The 24,220-nt window shown below is 44.4% G+C and overlaps 2 protein-coding genes across 2 annotated transcripts in view; both read left to right on the top strand.

Moving 5' to 3' along the window:
• Positions 1 to 12,606, top strand: part of SLC5A3 (solute carrier family 5 member 3) — a 17,795-nt gene extending 5,189 nt beyond the window's left edge. Inside the window, exon 2 of the mRNA XM_077293908.1 lies at positions 9,547 to 12,606. Within this exon, the coding sequence (XP_077150023.1) occupies positions 9,795 to 11,936 (2,142 nt within the window). The 5' untranslated portion in view covers positions 9,547 to 9,794 and the 3' untranslated portion in view covers positions 11,937 to 12,606. The remainder of the gene's footprint in view (positions 1 to 9,546) is intronic.
• The window catches only part of MRPS6 (mitochondrial ribosomal protein S6), a 53,836-nt gene that overhangs the window by 5,183 nt on the left and 24,433 nt on the right, over positions 1 to 24,220 (top strand). The gene's annotated exons all lie outside the window — the stretch shown is intronic.

Below are 24,220 nucleotides of genomic sequence, written 5' to 3'. Positions count from 1 at the left end.
GGGGGGGGGCGGTGTATACACAGCACTACTTCTTATCCTGTGTAGCCATTACTCGGGGGGGGCGGTGTATACACAGCACTACTTCTTATCCTGTGTAGCCATTACTCGGGGGGGCGGTGTATACACAGCACTACTTCTTATCCTGTGTAGCCATTACTCGGGGGGGGGGTTGGCGGTGTATACACAGCACTACTTCTTATCCTGTGTAGCCATTACTCGGGGGGGGGGGGGGGGCGGTGTATACACAGCACTACTTCTTATCCTGTGTAGCCATTACTCGGGGGGGCGGTGTATACACAGCACTACTTCTTATCCTGTGTAGCCATTACTCGGGGGGGGGGCGGTGTATACACAGCACTACTTCTTATCCTGTGTAGCCATTACTCGGGGGGGGGGGGGGGCGGTATATACACAGCACTACTTCTTATCCTGTGTAGCCATTACTGGGGGGGGCGGTGTATACACAGCACTACTTCTTATCCTGTGTAGCCATTACTGGGGATGGGGGGGGGGGGGGAGCGGTGTAGACACAATGCTAATTCACTTCCTCTCCTCCCTTCATTTGATGCTTTGCATGGAGTATGTGGCAGTCAAAATATTTGCACCTTGGCCAGTGAGGTCGGGGCACCCTGTGCCTGAGCTGGGGCGGTTGTGGCATTGCACCATGTACTATGCCCATATTGCTAAACCCTCATTTTTTATTTTTTTTTGGGTCATTTTATAGGGGCATTACTGCATAACAAATTGATGTACTATTTTTGCTTATAAAGTTTCTCATTTTGCTGATTGGTGCACATCCCTTATGTCAGACCCCCAGCAATCCTATTCATAGGTGATAACTTATTATCAGACACCTCTTTTTAAGTCCTTATTGGCAATGATGCCCCCCAGGCAGGCAGCAAGGTGACAACCCCAGTGGGAGTGTCAGTGATGGACGCTCTGGTAGTCCAAAAAACGGTAATTAGTCTTACCGATAATTGTATTTCCAGGAATCCATCCTGACAGCACCATGGAGGACGTCCTTCTCATCCGCAGTGGGACAGGAAACCACGAGAGTTCAAAAGGACCCTCCCACCTCCACCCTTCAGTGATTTTTCAAAGTAACACGTCTGGATGGATGCAAACAAAACAAATTTATTTTGAACATAACAAGATTAGTACAAATGTTACTTCACATAAGTATACCAGATATTAGGGAGGGAACTATCCGTGCTGTCAGGATGGATTCCTGGAAATACAATTATCGGTAAGACTAATTACCGTTTTCCAGGTCACCACCTGACAGCACCATGGAGAAGTACCAAAGGAAACTTCCTGTTCTAGGGTGGGACTACCGCTTGAAGCACCTTCCTGCCAAACGCTAATTGAGAAGAAACTACATCTAATTTGTAGTGTTTTGAAAAGGTGCTAATGTTAGCCCAAGATGCTGCTCTGCAAATCTGATCAATTGAAGCCCCACCTTTTTCTGCCCAGGAAGCGGCCATAGCCCTAGAAGAGTGAGCTTTCAGGACCTCTGGGGGGTTCTTTCCCTGCGCCTGATAGGCAACGCTAATGGCGGATCTAATCCATCTGGCTATGGTGGATTTTGAGGCCTTCTTCCCTTTATTAGGACCCCCGTAAAGGACGAATAGATTATTATCCTGCCTCCAGGCCCTAGTCATATCTAGATATTTTAGTACTGTTTCCCTGACATCTAGGTTATGAAAAAAGGACTCTTTCTGGTTCCTAGGAAACTGGCAGAAAGATGGAAGTACTACCTCCTGGTTTATATTGGAAACTGAGGCAACCTTGGGAAGGAACCCTGGGTCAAGTCTTAAAACTAGCCTATCCTCGAATACCTGAAGATAAGGGTTCTGGATGGACAGGGCTTGGAGTTCCCCTAATCTTTTGGCCGAAGTAACGGCTACCAAGAAAACAGTTTTAAGGGAGAGATTAGCAATATTAATGTCTTCCTTAATATCAAAAGGCTCCCTACATAACTCATTAAGGACTAGGTTAAGGTCCCAAGGAGGGACGGTGTTTCTGATTGGGGGCCTTAACCTTGTAACCGCCTTGGAAAACCGTGTGATCCAAGGATGAGCGGCCAGGGAAGTATCATAGAATACACTGAGGGCTGATATCTGGACTCTTAAGGTACTTGGTTTAAGACCTTTCCTGAATCCCTGCTGTAAAAAGTCCAGAATTTTAGGAATGTTAGGGCAATCAACATCGATTGTTGCATCTCCACAAAAGCTGCAGAATTTCTTCCAAATCTTAAGGTAAATTTTTGAGGTCACTGGTTTCCTACTTGCTAGTAGAATGGAAATTACTTCCTCAGATAGGCCTCTTGTTCTTAGGATCTGCCGCTCAGGATCCAAGCCGCTAACTGAAGATTTCCCGGGTTTTGGTGAAGAACCGGACCCTGAGAAAGTAAGTTCTTTAATTCTGGGAGATGGTACGGATCGTCTATTGCAAGTTTCCTTAGGAGAGGGAACCAGCTTCTCCCGGGCCAGAAGGGAACCACCACGATCACCAGAGCTTTGTCTTCGAATATCTTTCTGAGGACCCTCGGTACCAGAGCTAGAGGGGGAAAGGCATAAAGCAGACTCCTGCTCCATGACTGGGAGAGAGCATCCACTCCTGTCGGGTTTTCCTGAGGGTTCAGGGAATAGAAAGCATTTACCTTCGCATTCCTTCTGGTCGCAAAGAGATCCACTGTCGGAGTCCCCCAGCGTCGACATAGGGTATCGAAGACTCTGTTGTTCAATTCCCACTCTGTGGGTGACAGCTCTTCTCTGCTCAGGTAATCCGCAACCTGGTTTCTTGAGCCTTCTAAGTGAACCGCTGAGACCGAAAGTACTGACTTTTCTGCCCAGGTAAAAATCTGATCGGCCAGATGTTGTAGCTTCGGATGCCTTGGCCCCCCTTGGTGACGAAGAAAGGACACCGTCGTCATGTTGTCCGAAAAGATCTTCAGGTGCTTGTTTTTTAGCAACGATCGGGCTGAACTCAACACCTTCCACACCGCATGTAGCTCTCTGTGGTTTGAGGAATTGCTGCCGTCTTCCAGATTCCATTGGCCCTGGAAGAATCTTCCGAGAACCTGGCCGCCCCAGCCTTGCTGACTTGCATCCGTTGTTACCGTGACTGCCGGGGCCTGGATCCAAGGGACACCCTTCCGGAGATTTTCTGACACCGTCCACCAGCGAAGGGACTGTTTGACCCGATAAGACAGGAGAAACTTCCTGTCCAAAGAAGACTGTCTTCTGTCCCATGATGACAGAACCGCCTTTTGCAACTGGCGAGAGTGGAATTGACTCCAGCTGACACAAGGGATACAGGATGTCATGATGCCCAAGATCTTCATAGCATCTCTTATTGTCCCTCGATTTTTTGCAAACTGTCGAACCTTTTTTATCAGGTCGGACCGTTTTATGTCCGGAAGGAATGATTTTCTCAACTTCGAGTCCAGCACTATTCCTAGGAACTGTCTTCTTGATCTTGGCGTTAGGTGCGACTTTTCCCAGTTCAGGACCCATCCTAACTTCTGCAGTGTGGAGATCACCAACTGAGAATCGATCTTGAGTTGCTCCACCGAGTCTGCTACCAACAGGAAATCGTCGAGATATGGTACTATCGTGATATCTCGTTTCCTGAGGTAAGACACGATCTCTACGATGAGTTTTGTGAAAACTCTTGGAGCCGACGCTAGTCCAAATGGAAGGCAACGAAACTGATAATGGAATGTTTCTCCTTCCCTCTCTATTGCGAATCTCAGGTATCTCTGATGATGCGAATATATTGGTACGTGGTAATATGCACTTTTTAAGTCTAAAGTGCACATTACCACATCTTTCCCTAGAAGGGGAATTGTGGAGCGGATGGATTCCATCTTGAACCTCTTGTATTTTAGCCATCTGTTTAGAGGCCTGAGATTTATGATGGTGCGAGATTCTCCTGAGGGTTTTTTTATAGAAAAAAGACCCGAGTAATGACCCGTTCCTATCTGGTGAGGAGGGACAGGAGATATCGCTCCCATCCGGAGGAGGTCCTGTACGTCCGACCACACTGGAGAGACTGAAGAGAGACGGGTGTTGGAAACAAAATATCTTTCTCGGGGAAGGGAGTTGAACTCTATCCTGTACCCCTGAGATATAACCTGAAGGACCCATGGGCTTGATGTAATTTTCTCCCACTCCTCTAGGTAGTTTAGCAACCGTCCCCCTATCCTGGTGGCGTCATTTTCTCCTGAACTCTGATCTAGGGTTTGAGGGACCCGGATCTCTGTTTCGGTTCCTATTCTCTCCTCCTTTCTGGTAGCTCCACCTACCTTGCTTCCCCTTACCCCTATAGTCTGATCTCTGACTGTAAAAGGGCCTACGAAAGGGCTGGTATTTTTTCTTTTTCTCCTCTGGAAACCCTTTCTTATCATCAGAAGCTTTTTCCAGTATGTCATCTAATATGGGACCAAAGACTCTGCCCCCTGAAAAGGGAATAGAACATAATTTGTTCTTCGAATGAACATCCCCCGACCAATTTTTTAACCAAATAGCCCTACGGGCAGCATTTGATAGGGACTGGCCTCTGGCAGTGAATCTCACAGACTCTGCCGTGGCGTCCGCGAGAAAACCTGTTGCAAGTTTTAACAAAGGGATAGCTTTAATAATAGATTCCCTCGAGGTCTTTGCCGACAACTGGTCCTTCAAGTCGTCGACCCATAAATGCAATGATCTCGCCACAGATGTCGCCGCGATATTTGTGCGGATCACTGCGGCAGAACTCTCCCACGCTCTTTTGAGGAGACCATCTGCCTTTCTGTCCATAGGCTCCTTCAAGTTTGAGGAGTCCTCAAATGGTATGGCAGTCCGCTTTGATACTTTTGCCAGTGGGATGTCAATCTTTGGTACATCCTCCCAATCTTTGACCTCTTCATGATCAAACGGGAGACGCAGTCTAAAGTCTTTTGGAATGGAGATTCTTTTTTCCGCCTCTTCCCATTCTTCCAAAATCATTGAACTGTGGGAATAGGTGATGAAGAGGTTAATGGCTGTTTACCGAGACAAGATTAGAGACTAGCCGGCTCGGACTCACCGAATATGGGCATTAACCGGGAAGACCATTGATGTTTGTGAACGTAAGCCCCCGAACATCTCGTCCTGGACGGATTTGGAGGTTGAGGGTTCCTCAACCTGCATGGTCTGTCTCACAGCTCCTAGTAGTTCTTCTATGTCATTAGAAGAGAACAAATATTTCTTTCCCCTCTGAGGAGGGTCTCTGCATACTTCCTCTTCCTCCATCTCAGAGTTTGAGGGACTGTCTTCAGATGACAGGTCAGACTCCCTCTGCCTTTTCCTGGACCTAGGAAGATCCTGGTAATCAGACTGGGACATCAGGGGAGTGGAAAGGCTAGATATAGAGGCCTGCACCTCTTCTCTAACCATAGTTCTCATGTTCGTTATTAAGGAGGCCTGCTCCTCCCCCACAATACGGGCAGTGCAGGGCTCACAGAGGGGTTTCAGCCAGGAGGCGCCAAGCTTTGAGGCACATAAGGGACATTTCTTATTTCTTCTTTTTTCTCCTGAAGAAGACTGTCCCTAAAATAAACAAGAATCTCGCTAATGGATATTCTAACTGATGTAGAAACAACCCTCACCACTGGGTGCACTCACATGAGCCTGGGAAGCCGGCGCTTCAGCGCTCGCCGCAGCTATAGGATCTGGATTCTCCATAACCGACGCCGCGCCGCCGCTGCGCTATCTTACCTTATATACTTCTAGTCCCCTCCTGAACAGGAGCAACGAGGATGCCGCCATTGCTCCCGGCCGTGACCCGGAAGTGATGCACGGCGCGGTGAACCGGAAGTTACTCCGCCACGTTCGCTCTCAGCGTCCTAAGCACAGCGTACCGCCCGGCTTCGGATCGCATGCAGAGGGTGCGCCTCGCAGGAGCGATCAGGTACATCTGTGGTGGCATCCTCCGAGGTCGAGAGCCCCCGCCAGGGGGAAGCGACCTCTTACCAGGAGCAGCGCTGCACTGGTACAAGCTGAGGGACCCGATCACTTGGGTGTCAGCTAACAGAGTTCCCAGCGGGAAGGAAGAGGCCGAGCCCCCCCGATCCACACTCTCTGTAGGGACTAGGCGATCTCTCGTCGTTCCCATCCACAGTGGGACAGGAAAAAACACTGGAGGGTGGAGGTGGGAGGGTCCTTTTGAACTCTCGTGGTTTCCTGTCCCACTGCGGATGAGAAGGACGTCCTCCATGGTGCTGTCAGGTGGTGACCTGGAAAAAAGTTTCTAAAAAGTTTGTATGAACTTTTTAAAAACTTGACACACAGAACGACATAAAAGAAAAATGTCACCGTATAGAAGTCATCTGATCTGTGACCCTAAAGTTATAAATTTTCCATAAAAAAAAAAAAAAAAAAAAAAAGTTCTCTGGCCAGCAGAAGACCTCCTCGATTCCCCCGATGACCAAGTAATTAGGGCTCCGGGGGCCGCATATGAGGTTCAGTGCTGGCTGGTCCATTTTAATAAGATCTTGGCTCGAGTTCTTGCAATCATTTTCCCTGCAGGGGAATCTCCTAATCCTTATTTTATGTTTTGTTTTTTCTTAATAAAGCCAAGAAAAGAGGTTTTACATTGTAAGTACAGCTTATATGGCTTTTAAAAATGTCTATTTTGCAGGTTTTAACTTACGAGTTTGGATCATGACTCGAGAGCTTTATGCGTTGCCGAGTTTTCAGCTGATAGGAGCCACTATTTCTTATGAGTGGAGTTGCGCTGTTTATGCTGCTTTTACTCCTTGGGGCCATGGAGAGGCGTTGTAGCGAGCGACTCTTCTTCCATTCCTGGATTGTCCATTGATTACAATAGGCTTTGTGTAATACTCAATTTGCCCTACGCTCCCTTTGCAGGGAAATTGAACACTTAAAGAAGATAACTTATTTTAAACCAGTCATCGCCTATCCACCAGATAACTTGCTGATCGATGGTTGTCGCACTGATCGGTAGATCGAAATCTTTTTGTTTTCCTTACAACTTGGTGCAGCAGGTGGGATCTGCCAATCGGTGCGGGTCGGACCTCCACTGATCAGTCATCTTGTATCCTGCAGATAGGCAATTACTTTTTTAACTGGTCAACCCCTTTAAGGTCCCCATACACATTAGACTAAAGTCATCCAAAACCTCTGATATCTACGGATTATTGATTCTTTTTTTTCTAGAACATTTGAGTATTAAGTTTGGCCATCTGCTCTTCTGAACGGTGGCAAGGTCTTCTCTTGTCTTTTTGTGTCTTTGTCTTGCTCAATTTTTCTTTATAGTGTATGTGTATATATATATATATATATATATATATATATATATATATATATATATATATATATATATAATTTTTTTTTTTTTTTTTTCTATATAATGCTATCCTGGTGCCGACTATGTTGCAACAGATTTCTTTTTTTTTTTTTATTATAATGATCGAGCACCTTGGTGTCTTGAACGCGCACCATCCCGGCAAGGGAAGAATTAGACCGCTGCGCTAAAGGGTGGTGTCCAGTAACAGCACCATTGTTATCTATGCACTTTGGGTAGTATGGTAGTTCGTAGTGAGCGACGTTAAGCTGCAATATCAAACACGGCCTAAAGACAAGAGTGGTGCAGAGTCTTAAAAATGTCTAGGATATTGGGTACTGGGTATGAGAAGCTTGATACCAATCTACCAATGTTCATCTTGGTTTTCCAAAATTAAGATGCCATTGGTCCGAATAGACAAATGACTTTTTAGCATGCAGTCCAAAAAGTGATGTAATTTTTGGTTTAGGTTAGTCTTGGGGGCCCAATATGACTAAATCAAGTTCTCAACAGAGGAAAAAAAAAGGAAGTAAATCTCCAGCTTGAAACTTGGATAAAAGTTCAATTTTTTTAGACAAATCCATTAAAATCCTTATTTCATAATGGTACCATGATTAAGACCTTAACAGGTCGAAACGCATTGGTCGTATCATGTACCCCATCATTTGCTGTACCACCATGAAATAAGGACTTTAATGGATTTGTCTAAATAAATTGAACTTTTATCCAAGTTTCACGCTGGAGAGTTACTTCCTTTTTTTTTTTCTGTGTTGTGGACAACGCCTCTGATCCAGGCACCTCCTTGCGTGAATTACATTCTGAGTCAATCAAGACTTTTGTTCCTGAGCAAACTTGCACACAAGGACCTCTGCTTCAAACTGGTGAGCTAAATTTTTTTCCCCTTCCCTTTTTTCCTTTGCATATAAATCAAGTTCTGGTTTGATTTCCGACAATAATAGCTCCCAAAAATCTAATTCGAAACCTACCAAAAAGTTAGCGGCAAGCCAAAAACTCGAGTCTCGTTGGCAACAGTTTTTAGAATAAGGGTGGTCTTTTTAGACCACTCTTTTTTTCAGGACGGGCAATAAAACCTTGCATAGATGATTATCAAAAACATCCGAAAAAAATTAAACTACCCATACACATAGTAACAAAGTCTACTTACCCGGTCAAATTTGGTGAGCCTGATTGGTAATCTCATATGTATGGTGGCTTCCTGACTCTTGCCTTATGGAGGATCCTGAAATTCAGAGATTTGCCAGTTTATTCTCACAAGAGATAGGTCGCTGGTACAGTAGAAACCAAGCATGCATATGTTTGGGCATAAAGGCCTCAATATACATTTATTGGCGGAACCCGCCGATATTGATGGGTTTAGCCAACAGTCTTATGTGTACGGTGGTCCCTGGACAACTGATCGTTGGGGAAGACGTTGATCCGACGTGTTTGATTTCGGACTGCCGACGCTCTGTTCACCTGGAGGTAAGACAAACATGTCTTTCGACGGAAGCGGTTTTCGAAGGCTCTCATCTGACGGCCATAGATCACCGACCTGACCGTTGGACCAAATCTATTTGCCAACCCTATAGGACCAACCTTAAACTTCCCAGACTCATTGCCACCTGGCAACTGAAACTTGCCCTACCAATAGTTTTCTTTTATCCTTGGTGGACTTAATTTGGCAATATGTCATGATCACATATTGAACTCTTCTGTTCCCCTCCGTTGAGGAATCTAATTTTTATTTATTTTTTTATGCTGATGTGAACGATCCCTAAACGTATTTAAAAGTTCCCTTTTCTGACAGTCATTCACCTAACGACTGGCAAGAGTAACTTTGGCGATAAGTGTTGAAAATGTGACATAGACTTGTATTTTGGCCGTAGGTGTTCCGAACCCTTGTACTTGTTTCCTGCTTCCCCATTTTGCTTTCTAAGTCTTCTGTAGATTGTGAAATACAATCCATATTTTTAGATTGTCGCGAGCGTCCGGGAAAGTTTGTATGATCTGTGTTAAGCTCCCACACCCATCTCCCTTTCTTCATTCCCCCGTCCGTCAATGTACCATGTAGTGTTGTAATATATATTTAACACTTCGGGAACATTCGGAACCTTTGTTGTAAATTTATTTTATTTTTTTTTAATTCAAGTGTCATTGTCTTTACAATGACTACCTTTTCTAATTGTGTCTTTGTCTTCTGTTTTTGCTGCCTTGCAGGGTTCCTCGCCATAGGTCCTCCTTCCATGGTTAAATAGCCGATGGCTTTGGAATTTTTTTTTAAAAAGTGCATGCAAAGCATCGAATCTTGCAAGAGCTGGCGTCAAGAAAGCAAACCAAAGGACAAAGACTTGATTATTTTTTGCACTGTTTTTTGACTTGAGGTCGCTATTTTTTTAAAGGATTTTACTAAAAGAAAAACAAAAATTTCTTGGACGTATCCCTCCCACCCATCCCATCTTCTAATCATGAGGGCTTCACTGGAAGCGGCTGATATTGCCATAGTGGCATTGTATTTTGTACTGGTATTATGTTTTGGATTTTTTGCCATGTGGAAATCGAACAGGAGTACAGTAAGCGGATACTTCCTCGCGGGTCGTTCTATGACCTGGGCAGCTGTCGGTGCCTCCCTTTTTGTAAGTAATATTGGTAGCGAACATTTCATTGGACTTTCCGGGTCCGGAGCGGCGAGTGGATTCGCAGTAGGGGCATGGGAACTAAATGCCTTGTTGCTGTTGCAGCTCCTTGGATGGGTCTTTATTCCAGTCTACATACGTTCTGGAGTATACACCATGCCGGAATATTTATCAAAACGTTACGGAGGACATCGTATCCAGGTGTACTTTGCTGTTCTGTCCTTGATTTTGTACATCTTCACCAAATTGTCCGTAGACTTGTATTCAGGGGCATTGTTCATCCAAGAATCCCTCGGATGGAACCTATATTTGTCGGTCATACTACTCATTGGGATGACTGCACTCCTCACGGTCACTGGCGGTCTGGTCGCGGTGATTTATACCGACACCCTACAGGCTTTTCTCATGATCATCGGAGCACTGACTTTGACCATTATAAGTTTTGTGGAAATCGGTGGATTTGAAGAAGTTAAAAGGAGATATATGTTGGCAACACCCAATATCACCTCCATATTGCTAACCCACAACTTTACCAATACGAACTCGTGCCACGTCTCGCCTAAACCCGATTCGCTTAAAATGCTCCGAGAACCTACCGATGAAGATATACCTTGGCCTGGATTTCTTCTGGGTCAGACTCCTGCTTCGGTGTGGTATTGGTGTGCCGACCAAGTCATCGTCCAGAGAGTTTTGGCAGCCAAAAATATTTCCCACGCGAAAGGATCGACGCTTATGGCTGGCTTTTTAAAAATTTTACCAATGTTCTTAATTGTAATTCCAGGGATGATATCCAGAATTATGTTTGTGGATGATATTGCTTGCATCAATCCCGAGCACTGCATGGAAGTCTGCGGCAGCCGAGCTGGATGCTCCAATATTGCCTATCCACGATTAGTCATGAAGGTTCTTCCAGTGGGTTTACGTGGCTTAATGATGGCGGTCATGATTGCAGCCCTTATGAGTGATTTAGACTCCATATTTAACAGTGCAAGTACCCTTTTTACCCTTGACATCTACAAATTTATCCGGAAAAGTGCAACATCTCGAGAACTTATGCTGGTCGGGAGGGTGTTCGTAGCTTTCATGGTGGTTATCAGCATTGCTTGGGTTCCAATCATTGTGGAAATGCAAGGGGGCCAAATGTACCTATACATTCAGGAGGTGGCAGACTACCTAACTCCTCCGGTAGCGGCTTTATTCCTGCTTGGAGTATTCTGGAAGCGCTGCAATGAACAAGGGGCATTTTACGGCGGCGTGGTAGGTTTCGTACTCGGAGTCACCCGTCTTGTATTGGCCTTTGTTTATCGAGCCCCAGAGTGCAACTTACCGGACAATCGGCCCGGTTTTATCAAAAACATCCACTATATGTACATCGCAACCGCTCTCTTCTGGATCACCGCCATAATTGCCGTCGTAGTCAGCCTTTTGACGCCACCTCCAAAGAAAGAACAAATCAGGACAACTACTTTCTGGGCACTAAAAAACAAGTCCGTTAAAGAAACACCGCACACGGAGGATTCCTACAAAAATCACGATAAAAATTCTACGCCTACAGAAACCCTAAAACAAGCGCTTCCTAATGGGAAGTCCGAGGACCATATTAAGAGTATCCAAACCGAGGACATCAACCTTCTAATGACTTACAAAGATGACCAAAATCCGAGAAGTACCCTAAGCGTCTCGGAAGCCGAGACTCCTGTGGATTGTTACTCTAACGGGCAAGCATCTCTTATGGGACAGCTTTCTCCGGAGCTGAATATTGAGGACGAAAGCAGATGCTCAAAGTTTTGTGACTGGTTCTGTGGGTATAAAAGCACCACTGCCAATAAAAGAACCATAAAGGACGAGGCGGACGATGAAACTGTGTGCTTAAAAATGTTGGAGGAGAATCCGATTGTCTCTCGAGTTCTCAACACTGGACTGGTTTGTGTCTGCTCCGTAGGGGTGTTTATGTTCATTTACTTCTCATTGTAAATGTGAATTGTACCTTCTTCAGGGCAAAGCGAACAATCGACAACTATTGCCTTTGGGATGAAATATGGAGGGTTGCTCCATGTTTCTATCTGATGTTTACTCTGAATAAAGGCCTTTTTACGAGATCATAAGTGACCAAACTGAACTCTTGTACATGCAAATTTCTTTTAAAAGGGGTATCTGAACCAAAAAGATTTATCACCTATCTACTGGTTCGTGTTCTTGACCATGGAAGTCCCATCGGTCTGACCCTATTCGTTGGATCGCTAGATGATCGGTGAAGATTAGAGCCCTCCGATCAAACATTATTATTATGTATCCCTTGGGATGGTTGATTAATATTTTGGGTTCGGATAGCCCTCTCTTGGTCCTACGCTTATTTTTTACCAAAAATGTAACTTATTAAACTGAGGAACGTTTACCGGTGAGGGGGGATAAGAAGTAACTTCTGTACTTGATGCAAGGAGGGATTCGGCACACCAAACTTTGACAACTCTACATACGTGTATATATTTATATATTTTTTTTTTTGTGTAAACTACCCTGACTCTGCCTTAGACTTTAATCGTAACGTTTTGTTCGGAGCGTAATGGTCCTGTCTGTGTAAATGAGTGCTTAATAATTTCTTATGGTTTGTGTCTTTTAATATTTATTTTAATTACACTTTTATAAAAATACAGATTTGTGCGATTATTTAGATATTTTTGTACAACTTTTAGGCTATTTTGGTGATGGGTTTTCTCCTGGGCCTTTTTTTGAGTATTTAAAAGAACTAAGGGGGCTTTCACACTGCGTTTTGGCACCCGTTTGTCAGTCCTGTCGAGGCTTACTTTACGCCCTACCCTCTCAGCAAGCCCCTTAAGCTGGAGGATTGGTGATCAGTGGGTGTCACAAATTTTCTGGAGGGAAATATTATTCCCGTTACAAAATGGCACACGTGTCAGACACACACTACTGCATCATCTCCTCTATGGGGCTGCTGGAAAAAGCCGATCACAATCCTCGGGAGCCCCATAGGAAATGAATGGTGCGGACCCCAACCGATTAGTAAGTTATCACCAAACTTGTCTTCACCCCTGTAGATACCTTTGTCGTTGAAAATGATGGAAGTACGATAATTGGCACCAAAGCAAACTTTTTTTTTTTGCGCTTATATGATGAAATGTAGAAAAAGGTTCTACCCAAAAAGAGTGAATTCTGCACCGAGAGAGAATACTGAAAATGTGACTCCTTACTTTTTTAAATGGGGGTTTAAATTATTATTCTTTTTTTTTTTTTTTTGTTATAATCCTCACTGTGCCTCAAGGTTGTGACAGGTTAAAAGTCTGAAGTTTGGGTGACCCAATAACATTTCTTACAGTTTGGGTTGCTTTATTGTCTAGGCACAGTGTGGGACATTTTATTTTGGCATGGGGGAGGGGCATGGCATCGGGATTCAAGAATGCGCTGCCATGTTCCGCCCTCTTGGAATTCGAACTTGACATGAGTGTATTAGTTTTCAACTTTTAAAAAAAAATTGAAGGGAATTTGTCACAATGCAAGCTAAGTTAATATCTAAGACCTGATGAGACTAGTGTAATTACGCTGAAAATTCATGTCAGATCAGTAATATATAAAAGGCATTTTTTTTTCTCCCTGATATTAAAATTCATATTTTATGAGTCCAGCTAACTCTCTTAATATTGGGATTAGGCAGCTCTTCTGGTGTGGATTTTCATAGCAAGTACACCAGCTTCATCATTAAATAAAGATCTATTAAAATACGTATGCAGTTTGCATTGTCCGTATTGGAGACAGATCCTCTTTAAAGTTAGCAAAATGTTTTATATAAATGGGGCTCAATGATTGTCTTAATAAAATTCCACAAACTTTTTAAAACACTTTTCCTTTTTTTTGCGTGGGATTTAGGCCTCTTGACAGTAAACAACCAAAGAGTTTACAGTAAGCAGAAGTCTTGGGGAGTAAAAAAAAAAAAGTGAAAAGCTGAAACCTAAAGTTTACTGGAAAGATGAATAGCATTTTAGTAACTAAGTAAAATTTTCTTAATTTTTGGTTCTTAGATTTGCAAGCAATTTGGTGGGGGGACAACAGATCGCTCAATAAACCTCTGGGGTATCGCGCAGCTCAAGAGATGGAAGCGCACAATTCCCGCCTGAGCGCAGTACGGATACAATAGAAAGTCTTATCTGCTCTGTGTAGGCTTGGTTTACCAGCGATCAGCTGTAATCAGTCGGTTAAAGAGGACTTGTCACTGAACTTTTTTTTTTTTTTTCTCTTTGTACTGAGCCCCTCTTCCGATTGGTGCTGTTCCACAGATTCTGGAACAGGTTTTCTTTTTCTTCTGTGCCCCTTCATTCCAAAGTTATGTCCACAGGAAAAATTAGCACCTTTATTACCGATCAACCTACTAGCTGTGGGCGTTGCTTCCTCTTCTTCTGCTGACCAATTAAAACAAGGACACGCCCACAAGTTCTTTGATACACACCCAGTAGGTTGATGGGAAAATTTGCTTGTTTATTACCAGGGAGCATAACTTTGGAACGGAAGGGCTCAGAAGAAAAAGAAAAACTCTTCCAGAATCAGCCGAGCGGCACCATTTGACGGAAGCATGTAGTTTAAATAAAAAAATATATAATGAAAGCTCCCTTCAAATGCTTTCTTTTTTCCATTGTTCATAACTGGGGGTCCAAGCATACATGGAGCAAGCAATGGGCTTTCTATCGTATCCGTATTCCTCTATGTCTGCATTTACGTTCGCTACAGTGTCACCTAGGACAAATGTAAAAATTACACAGCTTGCATTGCAATCAATAGGCTGTACAGTCAGAGCAAAGGCGTGCTGGGCGTCTCTTGGTTAGGAGAGCTCTTCACTCTCACTCCTCCTCCCCCCCCCCCCCCCCCCCCCCCCGTTCTGGCTGACGATCCTGCAACCAATCGCATCACTATGGCCTGATCCCTGGGTGCATGGTGTATACCGTATAATTAATATAAATATATACACCAATCAGAAAGATGTGATATGGTATGTCATGACAGTTGTTTGATATTGCTGTACATCTATGCTACAATCATGGTCTGGTGAGACAAGGTGTATCTGTGCATTGACCAACAGATAATTCACATTTGTGGAAGGTGCTGTTGCAGCGCTAAGCTGAGTGATGTGGAGCTAGAAGTTTCCCTTGTTAGGAGCTGATGATCATCGACTTTGTCATGTTGACCGGATCAATGCCTGTGGCCTTCTACAATGTCTGCTTCTGTAGTTCATGGAGTATCAGAAGGGTCTACCTTGGCTTCTCTTTCCATAAAGGTATACAACCTAGCACTTTTTTGGGTGTAAGACGAACATTTGGGTTATGAGACCCTTTACACTTGCATACAGCCCTCCATAGACATTAGATGAAAGTTGGCCGAACCTAACCTGTGTATGGGGTTCCCGACACATGATATCTGGGGGAAAAAAAGGATCGGGCTGTTGAAATTTCTACTTTTGACCCTTTTGTTTTCAGGGGAGGTAAGCCAGTGCCATAGGAGTCTGGCGGCAGCTTTTTCATGTAAATGCTTGAAAGCTTGGTGGAGCACACCGCTCATGTATGGCAGTCAGGAGAGAGCGGTCTCCATTAGTCTATGCACTACTGGATTGTGACTGGTGAGACTTTCAGTAAATCTTTTCATTAAACATATATAATCCTTCTGTATCTTCTCTCCCTTTTATTAACATGTTCTAATGATAGACAACTTTGCATCTAAATGAAACATTTGGGAAAAATCTGATTAATATGACATTAGAGAAAGAGATATAGTCACCAGATTCATGCTGTCCAAAACACAGGAAGCTAAATCCCACTCGCATGGCCCAAACTTTACAGTTTTAGGGGTGACTTACGATTTCATTTGTGACTGCATGTCCTCCAAAGAAGCCTCACATTTTCCTGGATATAAAGGGGGTAAGAAAATGGGAATACACGATTAACACCTAAGAAGCGCTATAAAATGACAACTACAGCAGTCTTGACTTCTTTTTAGCCTCTCTTATGACTACGAGTTGGATTATTTTATTTTGGGTTTTTGGCTAGTCCTCATCCCATATGACCCTCTCTACGTGGGGGCCACATGGAGTATTTGCTGTCACTCACCTTTTGATTTACTTGGCACAATTCACTCCAATAAAATATATATATTGTTGAGTGTAGATGGGTTTGGCAATTAAAGCACAAAGAGATAGCCAAGTATTTGTTAGGATAGATGCAAAATTAGTGATAAGCACAAGGTCTAGAGCAACCCTCTATTTGAAGCAGTATAATGCCTATAATACTGGACCGCACCCCTTTAGGCTGCCCCTGCGCAAACATTTCTGTTTAACGCAAGCACCCATTAAATTACATTAACGGATCACTTGGATAGATTCAGAGATATGGAAAGATGCAGATATTTACTTGAGACCACCATACACAGATTGACGTCAGCTAACCACATGGATATCAACACGTTTGGCCAATAGTCTTTCGTTTGAGGACCCTCAACTGTCATCATCGGTTGGGTGAGAAGTTATGGAATCCGTCATGTTCGATTTTTGGACTATCAATCCTTTTCTTCTCGGTGAGATGAGATGACCAGTAGTGGCTGCGGCTATCTTGCCGACTCTCTACTGAGCGATTCTGTGTTCTCTGAGAGAACCTTTGCCGACGGCAGCTAAATTGCCGATAGCAAAAGGATCGGCAATCCCAAATCAGACATACTGGATCTAGATCTCCCTTGACATCATTTGTTGAGGGCCCACATACACATTAGTCTTAGTGGGGGTCCTTAGACTACAACACAGCCCCTGGAAAATCTATTGTACTTGTCGGAAGTGTTTGTCCTATTCTGGGCGTAGAATTAGTCTGGTGTAATGGGATGTGGTACTCCCATCTCCGACCTTCATAAGTATCTGATATGTGGGTCTGAACACAGTCTATGTTGAGAAACAAGGTCCTGTCTGGTGCCACCGGTTTCTCTTCATTTGGCTTTGAAAATTGACACATCCGCTTGATCGGTCATTTTCAGAATAAGGCTACTTTCACACTAGCGTCGTTTGGCCTCCGTCGCAATGCGTCGTTTTGGAGAAAAAACGCATCCTGCAAAAGTGACTTACATTAGCGACGCATTGCGACGGATTGCCACACGTCGCATACGTCGTGCGACGGATGCGTCGTGTTTTGGCGGACCGTCGGCACAAAAAAACGCTACATGTAACTTTTTTTGTGCGACGTGTCCGCCATTTCCGACCTCGCATGCGCGGCCGGAACTCCGCCCCCTCCTCCCCGGACCTTACAATGGGGCAGCGGATGCGTTGAAAAACTGCATCCGCTGCCCCCGTTGTTCGGCGCTTTCAACGCTAGCGTCGTTGCGTCGGCTCGACGCTAGTGTGAAAGTAGCCTTATAGTATAAGTTTTCTGATAAATGTATGCAGGAGCTGCCAAATGAAGCGGGGGATGGGAAATGACAATCGTTATTAGCTCATTTATTTTTAATTGAAGTGGTTGTCCCTTGTCAAGCTCTTCAGTTGATGACCTTACGCACTAAGAGTTTCTACACTATGGAATACCTCCAAACTCTAGATGCTTCCCTGTGTAGACTAATGTTTTTCTGGATCATTCAAGGTCATACGCCTGGTTTTGTAAAATGGAAAAATTCAGGATACCTGGTCGTGAGTCCCTTTTATAAACCCTCATACTCATTATATCCCATAATAGTACAGCATTTTGCTTAGGTATTCATCGTCGTGGTATCTCCCAAACCAAAAAGCACATTTTCACATTATTTTTGTGCCTTTTCAAACTTGACTCTTTTCGTGGTAAATGTTCAAAATTAGTTGTGTCCAACTTTTGAGGTTCTTGAAGAAAAATTCCTTGTACCTTATTCATTAATTACTACCACTCTCCAAATTAACTAATGAAAAAGAATTTTGCGGGGTGAAGAACTTGAGTAATGCAAAATATGGTCATTTCTAGTTCCTCTGGGGTTTTTTTAAACAGGCTAAAGTTGGCTATACTTGACGATGCCAAAAGTTGGTGAGCACCCTTACTCTAGATGGGTAAATCTTTTTTTTTTTTATGATATAAAGCACAAAAAATATTCAATATCTCCCGTACACCACAAGATTCTCGACCAAGCATTGTCACCTTAGGCATAGTCACACAACGAAGGGTTATAAGTCCCCACCGCACTAAGAACCTAATCTGTGGGGTCAACAAGATACCGGTACCTGTTTTGATGCTTTAATTAGACATCTTAGCTTTGCTGTGTATTTATAGTCTCCTCTTTGTTGGAAGGAGTTACACCCTTCTCGAAAACTTCAGCCACCCATTGTACGCCTCGTAAAGTATGTAATTCGTAGTGAAATATATGGTGTATACTTCATTTTATTACTTAATGTGGCCACAACTCCGGCCACCGTCTGATAATGTACAGTCTGTTTTTGTTTTCCTGCTATACGTTGAATATGGTTCCTCATGGGAGGTCTTAGAATTTTCAGCAACCAATCAAAGAAGCAGTCAGTCAGGGCTGTAGATTGAGGTATACACAAGATCACTGTTTTACCGGAAACCTATAAATATTTGTGATTTTTTTTCTTCTCTTGTATATACAGATACTGCTTTGTGTATTTGGTTGTTTGTTTTTTTTAATTGTCTATTTAATACGATGGAATTGTTTAAAGGTATTTTCAGTAAATTTAAACTACGTGAACTTTTTTGTGAAACCGTTAACAAAACTATGAACAGTTTGTATTGTTGATGATTTACTTGCTGAGTAAAGAAGAAAAATTCTTGTTTCCCTAAGTGCCAAATTAAAGCCAACTTTTTATTGACTTTGTGACTTGCGATGACTTTACTGCGTCTATTTTGTTGTTTTTCTATTCATTACCACAACACAGCCTGAGATATGAGGGGGGATGGTAAGCTTGGCCTATGCAACTGATCTTTGATTAAATCGGACTAAAGGCAAAACATTTCATGATAGAAGGCCAATTTCAATTTTGTAAGAAATTTGCGAAGAACAGAAATGACTAATAGTTTACTAAGTAAGCCGAAACACGGGTGGAGCTGCAACGGGTAGACTGCACTTGAGCAGAGGAGTGAAAAGGATCATCTGACTTTTTTTTTTTTATTATTATTTTTTTTAATCAAAGGCCAGAAACTTGAGTGGAAAAACTCCTTATAACGATCAATTTTCAGATTTTGAATTTGCGCTAAAAAGGCTTTTACAAGTCAAGGAGTACATCTTCTATAAAACATGAGTTAAAATTGCCGTAAAAGAAATCCATCATAAACTAGACTCGCCAAAAAAAAAACCAAACATTGTAACCTTTCCATAGATAAACAAGTTGATCCCTTAAGAGTCTCCAAAGTGCTTCTCCAGCAGCCAGAAATCCTGTTTTGAAGTCTGGAAGTGCATTGGGGCGAGACAATGCACTTACAGCTTCTCAGCCTCGCCCTGTATTTCCTACCTATTGGCACCACCCTCGGATTCCATATGCAGCCACAGTATAGTGTCAGATTTTTACGGATACATTGCAGTTCTGTAACATTGGAAACTCTAAATGGGCTGACAAGTGAGGGAAAAAAAATATCTCCCACTTCTCTGGATGAAACGCCGAACTTTTTTTTTTTTTCCATACAGTTGTGTGAACCTAATCTTATAGTGACTCTTACCCGATGTGATTTTTTTTTAAGGTAGTCTCTAAGACATTTGACATTAAAGGGAACCTGTCACCTGAATTTGGCGGGACCAGTTTTGGGTCATATGGGCGGGGTTTTCGGGTGTTTAATTCACCCTTTCCTTACCCGCTGGCTGCATGCTGGCCGCAATATTGGATTGAAGTTCATTCTCTGTCCTCCGGAGTACACGCCAGCGCAAGGCAATATTGAGTTTTTTTCACCAGAAAAAGGTGGGAATAGTGACCTTCTCCTATTTCCTGATGTGGTACCTGGGAAATTACCTCTGCTTGAAGCAGGTTTAGAATATCCGTCATCAGAGATTCTCGAAGTCCTGGAGACTAGAGAAGTGATGGTTAGACGATGAGGAGGAGGACTCTCGAATTCCAATTTTAGGCCCTCCCGAATGGTACGCAGAACCCACTGATCCGTGCCACTGGGAGAGGAATCGCAAGAGTCGACTCCCGACCGGAGAGCAGTCATTGCTTTCTCAGAGGTCTGCTGGGGTTGGGGGACCAGGATATTTCTGGTTTTTCCTCCTTTGGGGTAGCTCCACCGTCCTGATTTGCCTTTGCCCCTGTAATTTTGTTGGGGAGCTTGGTCATGGGGGGAACGAAAAAAACGCTTTCTAGGGTTCTTTTGTTCCGGAAGGACTTTCTTCTTATCGGAAGCTTTGTCCAAGATTTCATCCAGGACAGGCCCAAATACATAATGACCCTGGAAGGGTATACCACAAAGCTTGGATTTTGAGGTAATATCCCCTCCCCAGGATTTAAGCCACAAGGCCCTTCTAGCCAAATTAGTGAGGACAGCTGATCTAGCGGCTACTCGTACTGATTCTGCGGAAGCGTCCGTGAGGAATCCAGTCGCCTTCTGAAGCAAAGGGAGAGAATTAAGAATCTCTTCCCTAGGAGTACCTTGTACAAGGTGATTCTCCAAGGTACGCAGCCAGAGAAACAAGGATCTGGCTACACATGTTGAGGCCACGTTAGATCTCAGTAAATTGGTTGAAGTGTCCCAAGATTTCCTCAATAAGCTCTAAGTTTTCCGATCCATGGGATCTTTCAGCTGAGAGGAATCTTCAAAGGGTAGAGCCGTTTTTTTGGTTACCCTTGACACCTGAACATCCACTTTGGGCATTTCTAATAGAGAACAGTCTCCCTCAAGGGGGAAACGATTCTTAAACTCCGATGGGACGTTTAACCCCTTTTCCGGTAGGCCCCACTCATGGAGGATAAGACTTTCAATATTTTTGTGAATGGGGAATCCCTTCACTGATTTAGGTTTCAAGCCCCCAAACATGTCATCCTGTACTGAATGGCCCTCTACCTCCTCTTCTACTCCCATGGTGCCCCTCACCATGGACACTAACTCTTCCATATCCTCAGAGGAGAAGAGAGATTTTTTTTATTATCAGATTTGGGAGCGGAAGTAGAACCTTCATTCTCCCAACTGTCGTCTGAACCCGAGTTATTTATCTCGCCCGAGTCAGTCGGAAACTACCGGGGCCATCTTCCTTTTCTTAGGAGGGGTAGGCTGCGGTGTTGGGATTTGAGAAAAGGCCGCCATGGAGGACTGAACCTCTTGTCTGATGAGGGTTCTGATGCTGTCCATGAGTGAGGGCTGTTCACTACGCAGGACTTCGTCTGTGCATGGTTGGCATAGCTTCTTTTTATATGTAGAGGGAAGCTTGGACGCACATGCAGCACACTTGCGGCTGGGCATTTTATCCTTCCTAGGGGCAGGGACCCTGTCTCCCTAAAACAAGAGAGAAAGGTGGACTAAGTCACTTAAATTAAAAATGGACAGCAAGGGACATCATCCCACTACTTACAGTAGGGGGGTGTATGCTGGGCTCCACAGGAGCAGAGAGTAGGGGTTTGTCGCCGTCCATATGGTCAGTGGTCCAGTCAGAGGGTCACAGACAGAAGGTCTTACCTGGAGGCTTCCCCAGCCAGGAATAAATACTTATCGAGGCTCCCAGCGAATTTGGTGCTCCTCCTCCTCGTTAGCGTCCGTGGGGGGGGGGGTCAGACGCCCGTCATGGCTGCCGCTGGATGTCCTGGGCAGGGGAAGCCGGCCGGCGCGGGAGCTTCAGCGTATGGAGCCGAAGAAACCGGAAGTTCTGGTGCGCGTCACTTCCGGTGCACGCGCGCGCCAGCAGCAGCGTGGAGGAAGGCGGAAGCCGGGGAGCTGCAGGAGGAGACCCTGGCGCACCGCACCGCCCTGCTTTGCCTCCCGAAAAAGGCGCGGGTAGGGCAGGTGGAGGTCCCAAGTCACGCAGTGGACGCGGAGATGGGAGCAGTCCAAAGGAGGAGGAGAGCGGAGCTCCCGACCTCAACTGCCCGGCTTCAGGTAACACTGCTCCCGATCGCCGGCCACTGCAGCACTATCAAAGAACCTCTTCATGCCCCATAGGGGACAGGAAAAACACTGGTGGTTGCAGGAAGAGGAGGCGTATTTAACCTCTGTTTCCTGTCCCCTATTAGGGCAGGGAGACATCCTCCGATACTGCTGTCGTGGAAGGTGACTGGAGAAACAAGCTTTAGATGGAAAAGGGATTTTTGCAAAGGTCAGTCATTACCGGTGTAGGTTTTAAAGATGAAGAAGAAAGTTTAGGAACAAAGCAACTCTTTGTACCGGAGTATAGCAACACCGCATCAGATTTGGGCTACAGACCAATGACTTCCAATTGGAAAAAACCAACAGCACTGGATTTTCTCCTCCATTGAAAGAAAAAATGAATGAGGTCTATTGTAGTTCTCAACAGTATTAAGGTATACAGGACTAAAATGTGGTGTTTGTTTTTTTTGTTTGTTTGTTTTTTACTATGAGCTAAAAAATGAATAAGCATGTAGTTGCTAACCAGTTAGCAACTACCTGACCTGTCCGGTGCCGGCTCAAAGCGGTCACGGACTGCTTCCTCTGGCAATTCTTCTGCTCTACAGCACCAGAGTAGTTCTACTTCCCGGCTGCTCTGATAATGGAGGTGTGACTGGTGACATCATGCTGATTTGACCGCCGTCTCGCCGTAGTTTGAGAGCCGGCTTACTGCTACATATCAGCAAAGACGCCCGGTCGACAGTGCGAAACGGAAGAGAAGCTGCTGCTCTGTTGACATGACGCCAGTGGAAGCTTCAGAAGAGGTCAGTGACTGCTCTGTGCCGGTAGCGCGAGAGGGCTGAGAAGATCACGTTTTCACAGCCTCATCCTGGAAGAGCTCTCAGATGTGCAGAAGGCCTCTCCTGTAAGGCTAGGTTCCCATTGTGTTAATGGGATAGCGCTAACGGACAGCGTTGCACGGCGAAATTAACGCCGTGCACCGCGTCTGTTAGCGCTCCCATTGCCGGCAATGTTAGAGCGCATTGCTAGCGTGTGTCATTTTCAGCACGCGCTAGCGATGTGCCGGTCCTTTGTAGCGCGCCTCGGACGCTGCTTGCAGCGTCCGCGGCGCGCCAGAGGTCCTTTCCCCGCTCTCGCAGATCGGGGACGTTAACGCGGCCCCGAAAAAGACATTGCGTTAGCGCAATCCACTAGCGCTCGCGCTAAACGGATTGCACTAACGCAATCTGAACCTAGCCTAAAAGTAAAGATATTCTAAAGAACTGATGGATCATTTTATCAAGAAGGAGGAGAGCAGATATCTGATGAGACAAACCAGAAAGACTGGAAATGTCAGAAGTAGAAAAATGAACTCCACAAAGGAGGGGAGGGAAATGGATCAGTTTGACGCATGCATCATCTTTTTAACATTGGCTTAGAAATGTTCGTAAAGGAATTGAAGGACTCAAGTAGCCCAAATTTCACTTATGCCTCTACAAACCGGAGTCATCGAAGCCTATAAAGCCATTGGGACGCTATGAAGCCTACGACGATTCCAATGTAATTATGAGAATGAGCTGTCTAGAGCCTACAAGAGGAAGAGTCGCATGTTCGTTGTACTCATTTTTACTTTTCGGCTTGGAGATCTGGGTTCTGTATTAATTGTGACGTCTGCATTAATCATACCTGACAACTTCTTAGAGCTGCCAAGTCTTCGAGGTGCCACATCCTGGCAGGAAATATTCATCGTTCTTCGTTCCTTCCGTCCTCTCCTCCGCAGACAATGAGAGGACATTGGGACTGGTCTCATACCAGTATTTTTTATAAGGTCTGGTCCTAGGGTATGTGTTCCTTTTTTCTTTGGACATGATGATTGGGTCATTTGCACTCTTGCCTTAGATCGGGGTCATGTCCTTTTTATAACTGAACGGGAGACACGTTCAAAAATGTTGTTTGATACAAAACAATTTGGAATTTGGGTTCTCGAAAGTTGGCAAAATGGTAAAAATAAAATTGTCACTCAATATGAACTCCGTCCTAGTAGTGAAATTCTGAGTAATGGGAAAACAGAATAAAATGTTGAGTTGGGGGCTATTGTGGAGAACTGCTTTTGTCTGTCGTTTCCAGTTTCAGACCAGAGTTCAGAGATGAAAATCTGATCGGCTGTTGTGGGGAAATATATTTCTCCGGAGGCCATTTTGTATATGAGGCCCAACCTCTCTGGACTGTCTGTTTCTGGCTACAGAAAGTTAACTAAAGATCCGTCAG

This window comes from Ranitomeya variabilis, chromosome 3 (assembly GCF_051348905.1).
Source record: "Ranitomeya variabilis isolate aRanVar5 chromosome 3, aRanVar5.hap1, whole genome shotgun sequence".
Lineage (NCBI taxonomy): Eukaryota > Metazoa > Chordata > Amphibia > Anura > Dendrobatidae > Ranitomeya > Ranitomeya variabilis.
Note: the sequence above shows the minus strand (reverse complement) of the source record. Positions and strands in the feature narration are given on the sequence as shown.